Source organism: Parasteatoda tepidariorum, chromosome 7, assembly GCF_043381705.1.
Source record: "Parasteatoda tepidariorum isolate YZ-2023 chromosome 7, CAS_Ptep_4.0, whole genome shotgun sequence".
Classification (NCBI taxonomy): Eukaryota; Metazoa; Arthropoda; class Arachnida; order Araneae; family Theridiidae; genus Parasteatoda; species Parasteatoda tepidariorum.
In genome coordinates, this window is record NC_092210.1 from 54,991,247 (window position 1) to 55,011,236 (window position 19,990).

Genomic DNA, 19,990 nt, shown 5'->3' on the forward strand with positions numbered 1-19,990 from the left:
GAAGCATGCAATTCATTAGATATTGCAATGAATTGGCTAGAACGTCAAAATGATGTTGATCCAGTTCAGTTGATTTATTTAAAAAGAATAAGGGTATGGAATAAGAATATGGATGCTCAAAAAAGAGCATTTTCGTTCAAGTCTTTGCTGGATTTCGCAATGGAAAATAAAGAAAAATGTGTTAAAATCAGTAATTGACAAATAAATAATAAAAAGCTAAAATATGATTTTAAAAAAAATCAAAAAAAAGGTTAAAAAAATTTTTTAAAAATATTCACAAATTAAAGAGAAAAAAAACTTTTAAACGAAGCTATTTAAGATAGTACTGCCAGTCTTTAACCTGGAAAAAGTGTGAAGGGAAGTTAGTGCATAAATAATCATTTAAATTAGATTTTAAACAATTTTCCGAACCACATTCGTTCCCGAGCAGTTCGGATAATCGGCATTCTACTGTATATCCTTAAAATTTGATTGGTTATCTGTTTCCATTACAAAAAAATTTGAAGGTTCTTTTCTCACCTCATTTAACAATCAAAATTTCAAAGAATCAGGAAAAATGTGAGCATGATTTGGCAACCTGAGAAAATCTTCTTACGGTCTAAGCCTTAAGATAATAGCTTGTTTTGCGGAAAATATTTTAATTCCACTCTTCAAATTAAAGTTACTCTGCTCCCAAGGTGCACTTCTTTCTTTTTACCCGAAATGATTTTTTTATTAAAGAAGGTTAGACGGGATTTATGGGCCCCAGGACAAATTTCATTGGGGGGGGGNTGGGGGGGGGGGGGTCTTTTCATATTTTGTGACCTTCTCAACAATGGGTTGCCTTTGAATCTTGAGATACATAATAAAATAATATATTCATCAATATGAAATAATTTTCATTTTTTGTCTTTATTTTATTAAATTCTAAATATTTGCTAGATTATAATTTTATTAATGTGTACTGAATGAGAATTCTTTCATTAAAATTGCAGGACGTTGCAAAAATATATATTTTTATAAAAAAAAAATTTTAAAAAAACATGCACAGTTAAAAAAATAAAAGTATTTCACTGAGCCTTCAGCAGACTTTTTCTAGTTGCAGAGATTTAAAATTGTCTTACTCATCTTATATTTATTATATGCATAAAAAGTATGTTTCGTTTCTGTAAGACTATGAAGCAAATGGAACTAGTAAGAAGAATATAAACATAGTTATTATAATACATATTTAAAATCTGTTTCAGTGCTTTAATTTTTTATTAAAATGGTAATAACATGCAAAAATTTAAGTAAAGAGAAATTACCATTCTCACTCGAAAGTATTCTGTATTCTTTTAATGCACTGGGTAAACTTTCTCAAAGAAATAGGCTTGATATAGCCATTCTAATTTCTTTTTCAATATTTCTCTTTAGAATAGCAACTGCTGAAAACCCCCATAGTTTTTTCACTGGGGGGTCCAGAATACTATCTTACATGTATCCAAAACTCTATCAACTCCAATTAGAAACTCTTTTTTTTTTTTTNTTTTTTGCATACTTTTTTTTTTGAATAGCAAGAATAACTATTAAAATATATATATGACTTGAAGTCAATCATACATGGGCATCTCATTCCGGCAAACACACTTTGGAAATCATTGCTATAGTCTATTTTAGTTTTTCTTAACAAATTTCTTTCGATTAATACATTTACCTTATCTAATATACATATAAAGGCATTTTGAAGTATTGAAATGAAAAAAATCCTAAATAATAAATTGCAATTTTTTTATTCATCCTGTCTTGGAATTTACTACAATAATCAGATAAATTTTCTTTTACAATGTAAATTTTGATGTCTATTCAAAGTACCACTTTGTCCAAAAGTCTTATGGCAAAACTGACATCTATGTGGTTTTTCTCCAGTGTGTGTCAGCATGTGAATTTTCCATATACTGCGTGAAACTGCAACATATGAACAGCTCGGGCATTGATAAACGGAGTGCTTGATTTGTTCATTAGAAATAGATAATGATAATTTTTTATATGCAATAAACTTATTTGACTGCAATAAAGCTAAAGATAGAAAAAACCATTGTTAGTAAGAAAGTTTAAAACATATTCTAAACATGTAGTATTATAAAATACATTGAATTATGTTTATAATTAAACAAAACAGTACTGAAACACACATTACAAAATTTGCAATGAACATTAAACACTTAAGTAAATTTCATTCCAAATTTTTCCAGGTATATCGAATAAATTTCAATGAAAATCCAGACATATTTTATATATACCATGCAACTTTACATCAGAAAACTTACTTTTTTTTTATTTGTAATGTCAAATATTAGATTTTGTGAGGACAAAATATACATATATCATAGAATCGGGATGGGAACATTTCAGTTTGACTAAAATGTTAAATTTTTACGACAAATAATTGTCTAATACTAGATGTTAGAATTATTTAACTCGAATCTTAATAATTGAATACCAATACGGACAATTCTAAGATCAGTTATTTTCACATATATAGGAGTTTTGCCAGAATTTCGTAAAAAATTTCAACTTTCCAGAACTATTACCTGATATTTGGAGTTTAAATAAAATTCCCTGACAATTTTAGGTTTTCCATGTTCTTCCTGACCCATGGGAGTCCTGACTATAAAATTAACTAGTCTTGACGGTGTTCTCCAATGGTTTTTTATAGAAACCCCAATTTTTTCTTTTTTTTATTGTATAAGTTGGTTATTTCTGTATTTTTTATGAACTGTAAAACTTATGGATTTCGCATCATTAATCATACTTTTCCACCTCAAATTAAAGTGGTGAATTTAACATGCCTTTCACAACTGTTTTTTTTTTTTTACTTTAATTAGCATTTAATTATGAATTTAAATTAATTTTAAAGAGGCTATAATCAAGAAAATTTTAAATCAAAAGCAGTTAGAAACAAATATTTCTATAACAAAATATCAACCATACTGATAGTGTCAATAAAAAATCTCAGATTCATGAGAGAAGAAAATCTTGCATAAAACTGCTGTTTAGAAATTCATGATCACGAGGGCTGGATTATGACAAATGAGGAAGAATCCGGTTCTATTTCAAGAGTCTCCTTCTCAAATGTCAGAAAATGTATCACAATGTTCACCACATACATAAAATTTTTCGCATTTAGATTATCAGAAATATATTTTAAAATTTCCATGATGCTTTAAGCGCTATGCTTAATGCAGTTTTGAGTTTCATAAAGTTTCCAAGCATAAAAAATATTTAATCGGTTTGAAAATCAAGACAGAAACCAACAATTTCCTATTCTTATGACTATACGGTAATGATGAAAGAATACCAGAACTCTTTACCATAGAAAAAGAGTTCTGCTGTGCACCACATGTAGTCATTTCAATCGCCAATTGTGAAAGCCTTGGAATGCACAAAGCTGTAGAGTTGATAAAAAAAAGGAGAAAATAAACTGTAAAAGAGAGACTAGAATGTGTCCTCAATTTAAGAAGGGAAATATCATTCCAGAAAATCTCAATCTAAAAATGAAATAATTCTTTAAAAAAATGTTTTATTTAATTAATTAAATACATTACTAAAACTAAAGTTAATTAACTAAATACTTTAGTTAGGGGAAAAAATTTAAATAAAATTTTTTTTTTTATTTAATAGAAGGGGCTTTCATCTGAATAAATCCTTGAAAATCTATCATGCTAGAAAAATAAAATCAAAGCATTTGCAGAGATTACAGAGCAAAACTTCGTGATTTAATTTTTTAAAAAAAACAATGTTGCGTGAAGACAACAATAAAATCGCAAATAATTTATTTATTGGAAAACTAACTGGTTTTTAATAAATAAATTATTTGTGATTTTAACGATATCATTCTGTTTCTATTTAAAATATTATTAACCAAATTCACATAATTTAAAAATACCTAAAAAAAATTACCACCCAGTCAACCAAACAAATCTTAAAGGCAGTGTTTAAAAAAGATTCGAGTAAAACAGTAAATTGATTTATCAATACATTTTTTCTCTTGTTTTTACATCCTAGTAAAAGTTAAAAAATATAATTTCAAACATAATTGTAATAAAAAATAATAATAATACATAAACATAATTATTGAATACCATTTTATTGAAATATTTTACAAGTTTTTTTTTTCTTTTTTCTTTCACAACATACTACTGTTGACAACAAATGGCAGCTGCATTATTTTTTGTTAAAATAACTACAAGTCAATATGTTTAGTTCTTATAAGAATTAAAAAAATAAGTAAATGAAATTTGTACTATTTGTAGATGAGGCACTATGATATATAACAAGCAGGTAAAAATTAAAACCAGCAATATAATTAACTCCAACTAAAAACTTAATTAATTGTAGAAGAAAGAAAAAATACAGTTTTTCGACTTAGTTTTTTGGTAAAAACTTAACTCAGAAGGATGCTTGTTTACTGAGAAATGAAAAATCGTTAATATTTGAGGACAAACTGAAACTGCAATTTTAACAAACTTACATTTTCAATCTGTAAAAATTTATATGAAGGTGGAGTTTGAACCACCAAAACCTGTTTGATTACTGAAAGAAAGAAAGAAGTTGATTGTTAAAAACACTTTTTAAGTTTCCACAGCCAATGAAACTTGTTTTATGTTTATCATCTAACTTTCATTACTAGTGTTTCTCCCTAGCTTACATATTGACTGCGTGCCGATAATATCCATACTTTTTAAAAGCATTAAGAAACATGTATTAAGGGCAGTGGTTATAAAACACCCTGTATGTATTTTGAAAAATGAAGTAAAAAAGGGCAATTTTACATAATCCATAGTGGGAATATGAAAAATAGTTATAATACAATTTTGAATATTATAGATAAAATTTTCTTTCTTTTTTTCAGAGCAGTGTTAAATTGCAATTCTTGAGAGTAAAATTAGAATTGAATAAGATTCATGATGCAAATGTACAAAGAAAAAAACAAGTATAACAGAAAAGAGACTATCATGCCAAAAAACATAAATGAGACTGACGATGAGCAAAATTTTACCTGAGAGACAAAAAATAAAATATTTAATGAAATGTAAATGCATTCGGACTAGAAAGAATCACTCATGTAGAGTAACCTTTTGCATGATATAATTCAAAATTTTGATATTTAAAATTATTTTAACACTTAAAAAGCTAAAATACTTTTATGCAGCAAAATCATTACACGTTTGAAAAATTGATTGGTAAAGAAAAAGACTAACAATATCCAAATAAAACAGAAAAATAAATTTGGCACCGAAGGAACATATTGTTTCAAAACAAAACCAGAATCTATAAAAGTTACACTAGGCATTACAGATTTATTTTTAGATCAAAATAATTTTCAGTAACATCTAATTAAAAGTGTTTAGATATTGAAACTACAACTCACTTATTGCGCTGATTTTTTGCATACAAGTACTTGTCACAATAAAAAATCTAAATGTAAAATAATTATCAAATATTTCAAAGTTTACAACTAGTATTAAAAACATTTAATATAAAATGTTTTAATACGCAAAAATTTTCGATTTAGTTTAAAATTACGAAGGAAAATATAGCAAAAATTCTCATCTTAGCTTTCACAATTATTCTTTAAAATTATCAATGTGTGGTTATAAAACTCTTTATTACATTATTTTTAAAAACAAGACTAGTTATGAAATAATTTTTAAAATATTTGTTAATATTTTAGAATTTATTATTTAGAAGCCTAGAAATGGCAAATTATGTTTCAATATTTTAGTATTTTTTAGTCTAAAATACCAGAATAAAGACTGATAGTATAAAATTAATAGCTCTCATAAAAATGTTTCTGATTCCTCTTTAAAATTGATAAATAATATTATACTAACTTGATATTGTTACTTGCATAATGTTTCAATTATATATATTTTTTTTTACTCTAAAAAAGTACAAGTATACAAAAATTCAACTCAACATGAGAACTGGTCTCTCAACTGGTATTTCTCTCGGTCAGAATTATCTTTTGTGTATAAATATTATCAGTAATTAATATACTTATGCATTCTGCTATAGAAAGGAAACTTCAAGTTATGAGAGCATAGTAAATAAGGGCAATTGGAACAACTTAGTCACATAACTTCATAAAATAAATAAAATTCCTTAGTTAAATTGCTTATGCATATTACAGCAACACATTTTTTTTTTCCTTTTACAGAAAAAGCTAACACAAAAAAACATGAAAAAGAAAATGATGCAACATATGAAAACATATGTGCTGCAGTTACATGCAACATATGTGCTGCTGTTACATGCTCAGTCATTTTTTAACATATTTACATCATTTTTCAGGTGTTGCAGTATAGCTAAGTAATCTCATTTTCCTTGCAGATTTCAAATTTTATAAGAGATCATGAACATAAAGTCTTATTTATGCGAGAAAAATGTAAGATTTGATGAGGCAATCCAATAAATAATATAATTGAAAAACACTTTTTTCAAATTTTAGCTGATAAGTAATTACTAAAACAAAAAAAAATTTAGAGTAAGTCAAAAATTTGAATAAGATGAGGAAAAAAACCTGTTAAATACTGATTTTTATTAAAAACATAGATGAACAATCGCTATTGCAATGTAAAAGCTAATTTTTTTATCACAAGACAGTTTCTGGAGCATCGGGACTCAGTTTTTTTCAACTATGGAACCCTAAATCATCCAAGTTTCCTTTGCTGGAACCCCAAATTTATATAAAAAAAATTTCATTAGCAGCTGTGAAAATTCCAAAAAAGGAAAGAAAGAAATTAAATATATTAATTTGTTCATTTTGTATGTACATGCTGAAAATGGAATTATAGTTTTCAAAAAAGAACTGTTATAAAAGTTGAAAACAGTAATCAGAGAAACATAATTCTTTATTTTTGAAATTAATAACTATATTTTGAATTGAAAAGTTCAATGAGAAATACTTATCGTGGAAATTTTAATAAATGTAGACTCAAAAAAACACTTTTTTCTTAATTTTTACTGTTTTTTGGGCATTTTGCATAAATAAGTTCATTTACACAACCAAAATAAACAAATTTTTTATTATTGATTCGATATGATATAAATTTTACTGGTTAAAAAAAAAAAATCTTAACTCCCGGAATCCCTGTTAATTCTTCCATGGAACACTGAGACTCTGCTGAATGCGTTTTTTGAACCACTAGCCCAGAGTCACAGTTAGCTATTTGACTGATTAAAGTAATTGAAATTAAGAGATCTAGAAAACGAGGTAGTAAACTAAGATAAATATAAAAGCAACCTGTTAAATCTAGAATTCATATAACATTAAAAATCTAAAAAATAAAATATATTTATAGGAAGCAAAGTTTGATACACAGCATGCTACAGAATAAATTAACAATAATATTAAGACCTAAACATTTCATAGAAGTTCGATAACTGATCATTCAAACTAGGTATTACTGAACTGATAAGAAACTATTAAACATATTCCATACTGTCCAAGCATTTTATAGTCGTAAGTTGTCCGTTAGTATTTTTGAAGACCAATCTGTTCTTTTTCTATTTTTTCAAAGTTTAACGAGCCTTAGAAATTCTATAAAATGGCCTGGCATTACATACAATACCTATGCAAAATACACACTAAAACTAATATTTCATACTTTGCCTAAAAATCAGACATGAGAGTGCGTAAGGAACAAAATGCCTGAAAATACCTTTCAACTCGAATTGTAAAAATATGAATAAAAAAGCATTTGAAATTATTTTGTAAAAAAAGAAAACATTTTAGTTATTTACAAACTTACTTAAAGTTTTTCTTTCTTCTTCTTTTTTTTTATTTATTTATTTTTTTTTTTAATTTTTTTTTCACTCCTTGTGTACATTGACAAGCGAAAATTCTGTTAAGTTTTATACATGAATCATAAGTAAAAAGAATAAAATAATAATAGAGTAAAATAACATAAGGTAGTATAATCTGTACATTTTATACCGATACTAAAATGTTTAGTTGTTGAAATATTAAGAACTCTACTAAAGTTCAGAAAGTCCAAAAATTCTACAAAGAGTTGAAAGAAACTCATATCAGAAAAATACCAGGTATTCTATAAAAGGCTTAAGTATTCTATAGAATGTTGCTGTTTCAAAACTTGCTTGTAAAATATAAATGAGAAATAAAAAGCTTAATAGGAGATATTTTTACTTAAGTCTTTCATTTTAGAACTAAGACTCTACATCAGTGTTGCCAAAACAGAAAGAGCTCAAAAAGTAGCAAATTCAAACACTTTGCAAAAAATTAAAGTTAATAAAATACGTTTTTTTTAAACATATTAGGAAGTTAAATGAAATATAGAGAATACATACATTTCATCTTTTACACAAAGACGTACAAGCATCACAAGCTTCAATTTTTTTTCTTCTTTTAAATCCCTATAATGTACGTTTTATGACCAATACTAAAATGTAGAATTATTTATGATTAGGCTATTATAATAAAGCTAAAGAAATAAATTTTCGACTTAAACCAAGATTCTAAATCTTAATCTAACTTATCAATTTTTATTTTGACAATTATAATCACACACGAAATATAAAAACAAAACTATATATTCAATAAATTGACCATGTAGGACATAAAAATGACTGAAGATTTAGAAAAATTATATTTAACAAAAACTCCATGAAAATTATATGGATATGACTGTAGAAATTATTTGGATAGTTCCCTTCACCGGTGAAGAAAGAAGCAAACATAAACACTTTTGAACTGTGCAAGAAGGAGAAAAATATGCAGCTCCCATTTTGGGAAAAGTAATTATTATAACAACAAAAAATTAATTATAAAAGTCAATACAAAATATTTGGACCCCTCAAAAGAAGATAAGTCCAAGAAGTAGTGAGCTGGAATTTTTGAGTTGGGACATTTTAAAGTAGCCTAACATACTACTTATAGCCCAATCTGGCAACACTGATCTAAGTAACGTTTTAGGTAAATGTAAATTAATTAGTGACAAGAAATTTATATTGCAAGCAGCAAAATAATAATTATAACAATAACCAAAGAAGACAATTATAAAATGAACAAATAAATGGGACTTTTTGTAATGAAAGAGTGATAATAAATAAATACATTTACAGTAAAAATGGTAAGAGGTAATTTGCAAAAAAACATTTCTAAAGCTAAAAAAAAATACATAGTTAATAGGCACTTAATAGTGAGGTGAGCTTTTACGACATGTAGCTTTTCTGACATATAGGCCTACAATTGCTTAAATGGAAACAAAATATAAAATAAATAATAGTGTAACAATAAAATTAATCAATGCATAACTAAAACAAGTTCGCTTACCCCATGATCAATTCTAAAAATTAACTTTTAAAAACTAAAACATTTTATTAGCAAGGCATACATAAAATATATTTTTATGAAAACAGTCTTTACAACAAAAGTAACTTAACTCTTATAAAACAATATGGTTAACTATTAACACACTGCAAAGATAAAAACTTAATATAAAAAATAAATAATCATGGCAATTACAATAATTAATAAAAATCTATAAATATTGCAAAATGAAAGATTTTCTTTTCAATAAAAAAATTTTTTTAGCTAAAAATATTCATAATAAACTTAAAATTTTTTAAATAAAATTTTTCATATTTTAAAATTTTTCCCGGAAAGATGAATTATAACACTTTGTATGATTATAAAATAAGAAAGGATCAATGAAAGATTTATTTTTTATCAAAATGATTTTTATTTCCAATAAAAAAAAATTAAGGAAAATTTAAAATTTTTCTTATTTGTAAGTACACAATTTTTTCTTTAGAATTTGCTTGAAATATTAACAAAAATAATTAATTAAGTAAGAATACTAAGTGTTAAACTTATAAGTTTATTTTTATTTTCATATAAATGGGTAGTAAAAATTTTCAATTAATTTCACTTTAAATAATCTACAATAATCACAATTAGACCCACAATGAACAACATACAGCTGTGAGGGGCTTAGAAATATTCCCAGATAAAAAATAACTCAAGTCAAACGCAACACTTTTTTGATATTCACTGTTACAGTTAAATTTATATTGATAAATGGAAATCTTCTTGAAGTTTCTTCTTATTAAGGTATTCACATTCTTATTATGATAATGATAAAAATCTGATTAATTCTTAAAAAGATTTAAAGTAAAAATTTATTTTGATAATTATATGGAAATCATTATCTATATTTAATAAACTATTAAACATGCTACTTTATTTAAAAATTGCTAAAAAATATTGTACTCATTTTTAGTTGTAAAAGTAAATTATATTAACTTTTTACTAGAACAAATCAAATATGCACAGTCATCTAAGTTATTGTTGCACTTAAGTTTGATAAGTAACGAATAGCTTGTATTTTCTATTTCTTAAAAGCATCAAACGGTAGATCAAGTTATTAGAAGAAGAAAAATAGCAGCAGTTACGGGTAGACGGTTAGTATACTGCTGCTTCTTAAATGATACAAAAGGCTAGCTTATGTCTGTAAATCTGCACTGTCTGAAATAATATACAATAATTGAAAGTTTGATTATCATTGGTAAGTGTCTATATCAATAATATAATATCAATGAAATTCGGCATGTAGATAGTTTGTCATTAATGACATTTGAACAAGCAATCTGAATGGTTCCAGTAGGATGGAAGAAAAATAAGTTTCCTTATAAAACTCACTTTACACATTGCCTTAAAGTGGAGATGATCCTTTTTTTCAGTTATTTAAAAGATAAAATCTGTGACTTTTGTTAGTTTATAGCTCTATTTGTTACATTTTTATATTAAAGAAAGGAGTTTTTAAATAGCTAAAGCTTTGGTCATTTGTATTTATTTCATTTATTCCTTTTGCCCTGCAATAGCAAAATGATTAAGGCACTGAGATGTTATTGCGAAGAATCCAGGTTCTATATCCATTGGCAGCTTGAAGCACACATAGCTTCAGATTGACTGGTAGTGTGAGAAATTAAGGTGGGAATGCAATGTTAATCACATTTCCACCATCATGTATTGGTCACAAAAATGTGGAATATCTTCAAGATCCTCTTGGCCACTACGGAAGTATTTTACTTAGTTTAGATTAATTTATAATCAAACTTATTTATTGCTACAATAATTTTTTATTTGCTTTTCCATTAGTAAATTCCTTGAACTCACCTATGTAATATGCTTTAAATTTGAACATGTCTTAATACAGTAACTGGTCTAATGTTGTCATCGAAAACATTTATTGAAATTTTAGATAATGTTTTAATTTAAGGTAATATGGAGATTATTTTAAATATATGCAAATTCAATATATGTAAAATATCCAAATAGAATGTAAAGATTCTTACTTAACAAATTCTTTCCAAGTTAATATTTCATGTTTTAGTCCCTACAAGACAGATTCATATGAATAATTGCTAAAATAGTGTAAATATATTAAAATAATACTTTGATTCTCTTCAAATGAAATATAAAGTTATAAAAATAGTATGTTAAACACACTAGCTTAAAATCAAGCAATAAATAACATTTTCTACATATTATTCCTTCTACTCATATTGCTCAAAGTGATTTGTACTGTAAGTATAATTATCTTCTAAAGTATTTTTAATATCAGGCACAGGAGCTAGATAATAAAAAATAATGATAAAATTCAAAAGAAAAAATGTTTCGCATATAAAAAAAAGTTACAAATACAAAAAGTTTACTTAAAATTGAATTTTTGTTGAAATCATTATTATTAAAATTAAAATAAAAAGCTAAAAGAAAGGAAGAACATGATATTCTATTCCACTATTTACATTTCATAAATGGGATTAAAAATATTTTGATAACATTTGTTTTAAAGATAAGACACAACTTTTATAAATGATTACTGCACAACATAGTGTAAGGCCATATGCTGCTGCAGAGAAAGTTTATTGTCACAAGATTTTCCACAAATACTACAACCTGTAGGATATCTCTCATCATGCTGTTGTTCATGTTTTTTCATGTTACCTTTTTGAGTAAAACCTCGCCCACATATCTGGCACTTATAAGGACGCTCACCAGTGTGGGCATTTATATGGTTCTTAAGATTGCTGCGAGTATGAGCTGCATAAGGACACAGGTGACACTTATAAGGTCTTTTAGGATCTTCTGCATCAATTTCATTAAAACGAGGAAAAAAACGCTTTACACCTAAAATTTGAAACAAGATATTAAATACACTAATAGATTTACTATTAACTGATTGATAAATAAATAATATAATACAGGCTAAGAAGATCAATCTGAAATATGTATTTTTAGACACTGAAGTTTTCTTCCATATGCATTCCAAATAAATTTATAATAGTACTATTTTATTAAAGCTAAAAGCAATTATACAAGTATTTTGGGAATAATATACTAATTAGCTTAATGCATGTAGCTTTTGTAGAAGATAAATAATTTACATAATGAAATACTTTTAATAACATTGGAAATATAACCAATAAGTGTAAAAAATATTTTTAAATATTCATATTAACAAGTTTTAAAAATATAATCACTAACTATTTTCTCTCTTAAGCAAAGTGACTTCTAAAAAAGTTAAGCTAGTTGACTTTAGTAAGATAGTGTTTAAAAAGAGGATTGAACCTTTTCTCACCTACCAAAAAAATAAGTTATGGTTCAGAACATTTTGGGACTTTTCATAGTCAATTTGAACTAAGATAAATGCACCAAGCATAAATAAACACTTTGATAGTTTTAAGTTATTGAAGATAACGATAATATTTTATTTTACTAAGTTCAAATCACATCATACCAAAATAAAACTTTATGAATTTATTTATATATGAATATTTCAACATGAATATAATTAATAAAGTTTAATTTAAAATTTACTTTTTGTTCATTTAAAGTTTAATTTTTGAAATAATTTTAAAAATTAAGCATATACAGGGTGATTCTAAAAAGATGGGAATAATTTTAGGAAGTGATAGTACACACCCAGACAAACAATATTTATCAAAGAATGCATGGTCGAAAACAAAACGCAAAGGTGCTGGAGCATTTGGAAAGTTTTTTCATGCAAACGAGAAAACTCCATTCCTATTGCGAGTTACTGCGCTACATTATTTGTCACCAAGCTTTCGGCCGCTGCAGGGAAAGTTCGCCTATCTTTTCTTTGCCATTGTACCAGCATAGCCGCTGCCGGCCACTGTTTTGAACACTTATTGTAATCACATGCCATTAAATTTGCTTTTATAACTTAACTTCATCCTTCTTTGTGTGTTTTTGCCTCATATAAGAACATGAACTTTGACGCCCTCTAGCGGTTTTGGGTTTTGCTTTCGACCATGCATTCTTTGATAAAAATTGTTTGTCTGGGTGTGTACTATCACTTCCTAAAATTTTTCCCATCTTTTTAGAACATCCTGTATACAAATAAAATAAAAAAACTGAAACAGAGGAGTATTAAACACACTTAATGGATTTACACATATATATAGGCATAGCATGAGAAGGGGCACTTTTTTGTTTGATAAGTATATTTTTTATAAAAATATACATAAAATAAATATGCATTTATTTTCAAAACTTAAAAAAAGAACAAAAATTTTCTAAAATTATAAAGTGCGTCCTCCTCCCTCATGCTATGCTTAGGTACATACATATGGCAGTATTTGTTGTTTGAAATGAAAAAAATTGAGACAAAAAAATTTTTTTTCCTTAAATATATATATTACTTTAAAGAAAACTTTTAATATAACACTGTCCTAAGAAACACATAGCATTCGGCATCATATATTCGCTTGAAAACTGGATTTTAAAAATATTAAAGTGTACAGATTTAGCATTAATTATAATTGATCTCTGAAGATGGGTCATTTTCTTTCTCTTAAAATTTAACACCAATAAATACATCAGAATATAAAATTTATAATAATGTAAAATCTAACACCATTTATTTATAAAATCATTAATGTAACTAATAAAACCACACACTTAATAGAAAATCCATATCACATGGATGGTAAATTTTTTCCACAGAGGGAAAAAAAGAAACGAAGAAAAAAAAACAGCCTGTGAAGAAATAGGCTCCTTCAAATGCATATGAAAAAAATGGGAGCTGTTTTGAAAAGAAATATATGAAACACTAAAACACATTTTTAAACAATTTATAATTGCAACACAGTTTAAATAATAGTATTAATTTCAAATCTATATTTTTAAATAAGTCAAGAGCTAAAAAGCAACAATTGAAAAGAAAAATAAATTTAATGAGTTTCTCAAATTAAAAAAAAAATAAGTATAGTACTTTAATATTTTAAGTAAATAAATTCAGTAAAATCTTATTTTATAATTATATAAAGAACTGTAATAATACCATGCAAAATTTCATTAATACTATTAAATTAACAAATCACACATTAAACATATACAATTCTACAAATCACATACTAAGTTTACAATTGCAAATAGCACACTAATTTGTAAAATCAAAAATTATTATCTGTGAATACTCAAACTGACACTTAAATAATATGATATAGATTTTAAAATTCTGTATAAAAACTAAAATAAATAAAATGAAAATATTTATTTTTTTAAATGTGTACAAGGGATTCAACTAATAATACTTATTGCTAAATAATTGCACTTAGTTTCTTCAATTTTGTTCACTATCTAACACACAAAGATTTTAAATGAAAATTGATAAAATTTAAAATGTTTACTTACAATTATCATAAAAGAAGCTTGTTATAACTCATTTTTAATCTTTATCTTAGTTAATATTAATTAATATTTCATGCTTTAAAGCTAAATTAAATAGTTATGAATACAAAAGATATATAATTATTCAAAGTAAACATATCATTCAAAGTATCAACATGAAATAAATTTAATCAGGAATTGCAGAAAAAATTTAATGTCATAATCTTAAAAAATAAATTAAAACATCATATATTTTATTTCAGTAACTCTTTCATGAAAAACAATCAAATTATTTAAATCAACGTTCATATTCAAAATATTCACAGCCACATTATTGGAATTTTTAAAATTCCTTTTAGTTCAAAGACCATAATTATCCATATAACAATTGCTTGAAAGAGCTTAGCTTACTATGTAAAATAACAATTTGTAAAGTATACCCCTACAAAAATTAAAAAGCCCTATCTCCAAAGAATAAGTTTTGTAGGGAATAAGGAAAACAAATTAGATCACCTCATAAATGATTTGGACTAATATAAATTTCAATACAACTTCTAACTGTATTGGGTTTGGTGCTTTCAAAAGTTATAAAAAAGATTTTTTAGACCGATTCTGAAACACTACTAAAAGTTAGAGACTTAAATTTATCAGGATAAAAGTGTTTATATTTAGATATTAATGAACAATAACAATCTTTAACTAAACATAGTGAACTTCAGCCCTCCTTAAAAAATCTATAGCCATTGTTAAGAACTTAATAGGTCTACACTAAAAAATAATTTGGCAATTTTAAATAAATATTTAAAAAGATATAGATAAAATTTTATTTTAAAGAAATATTTAAGTTATGAATATTTTTAAATAAAGTGCTAACATTTCTCGGAACTTAATTTAAAAAATGTCACATTGATTCTAAAAGTTATTTAAAGCACAAGTTATTTTTTCTTTCCGAATTTTTCAAGAAAAATTCAGTACAATTTAGCCTTTAATTTTTAAAGTGCTCTGGTGGAACAATCAATAAAGGTTTCTCTCACTCCACTGGAGGAGAGCTGAATTCGATCCTAACAGCTAATTAAAAAACCGGCATTTATCTACAGCAAGGTACATGTTAAATCTACCCTGCCTGAAAGCCCTTTTGTTGATTGAGGTGTATAAGTTTAGAGATATGAGTACTAGCTCAGGTGCTGTTCACATCGTCTCATCAATGTCAAAATAACATGGCATTCCTGCCATAGCTGTTAAAAGATAGCTCTGGAAAAAGGGGATAGATGCTTGGATATGCTTAGGTGGTATGCTCAGAGGGTATAAGTACAGTACAGAACCCGTTATCCGGAAATCAGAAAACCGGAAAGCCAAAAAACCGGAACAAAATTCGATACATTTTCTCGCCATTTTTAAAAAAACATTTTTTTTTTCCTCATAAGATTTTTCTTTCTTTTTTTAAAGATGTTTACCTTACCATCATTTTGGAAATAATTATTAGTATATTACTTCATCGTTTANCATCGTTTTTTCCTCTTTTTAAGATTATTTCCAAATATTTTTTTTTAGTTGGGTTTAACAATAAAAAAAACGGCTTTTTGTAGCAATTCAGAAAACCGGAAAAATAAATTATCCGGAATAGCGATGGTCCCGCCCATTGCGGATAATCGGTTCCCTACTGTATGACTTTAAAAAAAAAACACAGATACGTGACATTATAACGCAAAATATATTGACATAGCTCAAAAATAGAAAGAAGAAAAAAATTGTGAACGCAATTGCATGCATTAACTCTAATATGCATTAATTATAATTCAGTATACAGTCCAAAATTTGCATACAAAATTGCCCAAACTTATAAGTCCAAAAATTATTTTTAAAAATAAACATAAAAATTATATTCTAGTATTTTATAACCATACTCATAGAAGGATACAGATAAAACAATCTTATTCAGAGCTAGATAAATATACAAAATGAGAATTACAAAAAGCTTACAAATAGGTTGTCACATGAAAACTCTAAATATTTTATGAGACAATGTATCCTAAGTCATAAGTCAAAATTTACCACTAATAGTTAAGGTACTGTTAAGACATGGAGATGAGTCTAAAGCATGAATGGCATTGCCATGCTAGAAATTTAACAGTAACAAGCAAAGATTTAATAAACTAAAATTATAATATCTGCTTAAGTACTATACCTTTTCTCTCTCTCTCTCAAAAACTTAGTAAAAACCAAACTATTAAAAGAAACAACGCCGAATAGCGGTGCTGTACAATACCAGCAATTATAACAAACAATTATTAGCAAACACTTTACTCATTATAAACATAATAAAATCCTTAATCAATTAATATGCACTTTAAAACACTACATTTTGCTAGTATCTTTAAATATGATCTTAATTGAATTTCTTAATTCCCACTTCCACGTAAAATCTCATAAACAGCCTAAGAATTAAAAAAATTTGAAATCTTTTTTTTCTCTTTCATTCTGATAATGGCCTTCTACCGAAAAAAAGGTGGCTAGAAAAAATTATGTCTTTTAAGATTTAAATAAATAACAAAAAGCTTAGCAGTTAGATAAATTAGATGATAAACCGATTAATTAAAATACACTCAGAGAAAAATACACATTGTTTAAGAAAAATTATCACTGCTAATTACAACATGAGAATACATAAATATACATTGGATCATACATCATTATGAATTAAAAAATTAGTTTGCCTAAAATAATTAATAAATGATTGTCTAGAATCATTAATAATAATAAAAGGTTAATTTGCCTAAACAATTAGTTATCTTTGATGATTAATAAAATATCTATCTCATTAACACGATTTTTTCCATAAATATATAAGACATAAAATGTTTTTTGCAGCTAAAATATAAACCTCTTTTTGATTCTAGAAAGGAGAAAGAATAACAAAAGTGTATTTTATCTGACACAGAATAACAACTCGATACAAATAGTAGTTTATAGTATCTTTTGAAATTATAGTTTAAAACAGAAATGCAGTTTTATTTTTGCATTCCTATAGCTAAAGTCAACTACTCATCACTTATTTACTTTAATTTTATGATCAGCCTTGAACAACCAACCCAATTTTGAGTTCACGACTATTAATGTTCAACTTTTTAGCTTATAAATTTGAACCCAATCCAGAAAACAAGGGAGAGTCTAGATCAAGCATTGGAACAAATTAGCCTTATTGGAGAACTTTCAGGTAGAACTAATGCGTATTTGCATTACATGGAGAGGAAAACCACAGTAATAACCTTCCACAATTAGGCGAAGGTCAAGGGGATTCTTACCCATAATCTATCTACCATTGAGGATATTTTATATCAGCAATGTGGTCAGTGTAAGCCAAAAGCAAAATTCATACCGACCAACCACTGCTAGGATTCAAACCTAGTTTGCCTAATAGAAAGGTAAACACTCCATCTGCTAAGCCCCTGCGGCTTTACTCGTTACGCTTACTATTTTCACTAATATAGTTGATTAGCAGAAAAGGTTAAAATCTTAAATTTAACCTCTTAAAAACCAGTGAAGAGTAAACGGCCTATCATATTTGATATTTATGACAGAAACCAAAATCTGAACTATTTATATGTTCTTAATTGACACTCAACAACATTCAGAAAAAAATAATCCTATTCATACCAGCCATTGCTAGGATTCGAACCTGGGTCGTCTCCTTGAGAGATGAACACTCTATCCCCAAAGCCACTGCAGCTCTACATGTTACACTTACTATTTTCACTATAATAGTTGGTTATCAGAAAACGGTAAAATCTGTTATAGTTAACCTCTGAAAAACTGATTAAGAGTATCCAGCTTACTAAATTTGATATTTATGCCAGAAACCAAAATCTGAACTATTTATGTTTTATCAAATAACATTCAGAGAAAAATAATCCTGTTAACGAATTAAAAGTCATAACCAAAAATAAAGAGAGGACATCATTCTCGAAAAAATTCTATAACACTACTTAGAGCAATATCATTGCAAAAGTTTGGCAACAACACCTGAGAAACTAATAAAAATAATATCTAAATGAGTACAAACATGAAGTTACAGTACTCATCTTTCATAAGTCACTATACATCCTTTTAAATTATTGCAAATATGGTCAGATAGTTTGTGTGAACAGGTACCAACATGGGAATATCAAAAGCAATGCCGATTTAAAAGAATAATGAGAGTATGCAAACACATTGTCCTAAAATTTAAAAATCCATTTATTTTATATAAATAAAAATGTATTTTAAATATATAAATATAAAATATAAGGGTACAAGTTTTAGTGACAGCCAGGCAGTGACACTCAAGAAAATTAAAGAAAAAAAAAGATCATAAAAGAAGACCAACTTGTAATAACCATCCCCACGCAAACTACTACATATTTTTTCTCTAATATACCTATCTCCACGCTGAAGAAAAAAACCTTTAACACCTTGATGTTGTTGATAGTTGGCCCAAACAGTTACTAATATGAAAATATCTACATTACATTTTTAATATGCTCTTTAAGATTCATGATCATAATGCACATAAATAACAGTTGTTTTTAAACAAAGGGTCTCAATTTTTTTAAATAATTAAATTTTTTTCATTTTGCACAGTTTAATTTTCAGACTTAGGACATTATTTCATTGAAACAGAAAATAATATAAATAAGTGAATACAGGCCTAGGCACTCAAAATATACCAGACATAAACATTGCAATACCAAATAATTAAAACAGAAAAATGGATTGACATGCACGAAGTTTTTCTTCTAAATTTCTAGCTAATTGTGTTTGATTGTCAAATATCTTTAATAAACGTGAAATTGAAACAGTATTGATGTTAATTAATAAGTCAAGAATTTCAATTAACAATTTACACATAAAAACATTTTAGCAATTTAAAACATTGCAATAAATCCTTATTTAAGCAACATTTAAATAAAAGGCAAAAAAATTTGAATAATAAGAATTTTAAATTTTCAAAACAGGAAGATACTTTACTATGACAATTAAATTAATTCACAAATAAAAACATACAAACTAATCATATTAAAACAATACATTTAATAACATTATTTACAGACTTAGAGTTTCTGACATTTATTGACTTATAAACAATGGGAGTCCTAATTCTGAAAAATTAAAATAAATTCGAAAACACAAAGAATTTATGTGACAAAACTGAAGCCGAAATTTAATACTACAAAATATTAGAAAAAAACAAAACAAAAAAATTGCGCACCACAAGAGAGCAAAAAAGTACGCGTTGAAAGTAATGCCATCTTTTTTATTTTAAATTTTCTAGTT

The 19,990-nt window shown here is 26.3% G+C and overlaps 1 protein-coding gene across 8 annotated transcripts; it reads right to left on the bottom strand.

The window, feature by feature from the left end:
• Positions 1–1,732: 1,732 nt before the first annotated feature.
• Positions 1,733–19,990, bottom strand: LOC122269677 (zinc finger protein Gfi-1-like). Of its 8 annotated transcripts, XR_011637287.1 has the most exons (3): positions 19,926–19,990; positions 8,332–12,175; positions 1,733–2,037 (listed from the first exon to the last, which is right to left on the bottom strand). XR_011637287.1 is itself a non-coding variant. In XM_043043851.2 (2 exons), the coding sequence occupies exons 1-2, from the start codon at positions 19,963–19,965 to the stop codon at positions 11,865–11,867; spliced, it is 351 nt and encodes a 116-aa protein (XP_042899785.1). In that variant the 5' UTR covers positions 19,966–19,990; the 3' UTR covers positions 1,733–11,864. The 8 variants fall into 8 exon arrangements, 1 of the variants encoding a protein (XP_042899785.1); XR_011637292.1 differs by lacking the exon at positions 19,926–19,990 and adding an exon at positions 19,782–19,916 and having other exon boundaries at positions 1,733–12,175; XR_011637288.1 differs by lacking the exon at positions 19,926–19,990 and adding an exon at positions 19,764–19,916 and having other exon boundaries at positions 1,733–12,175.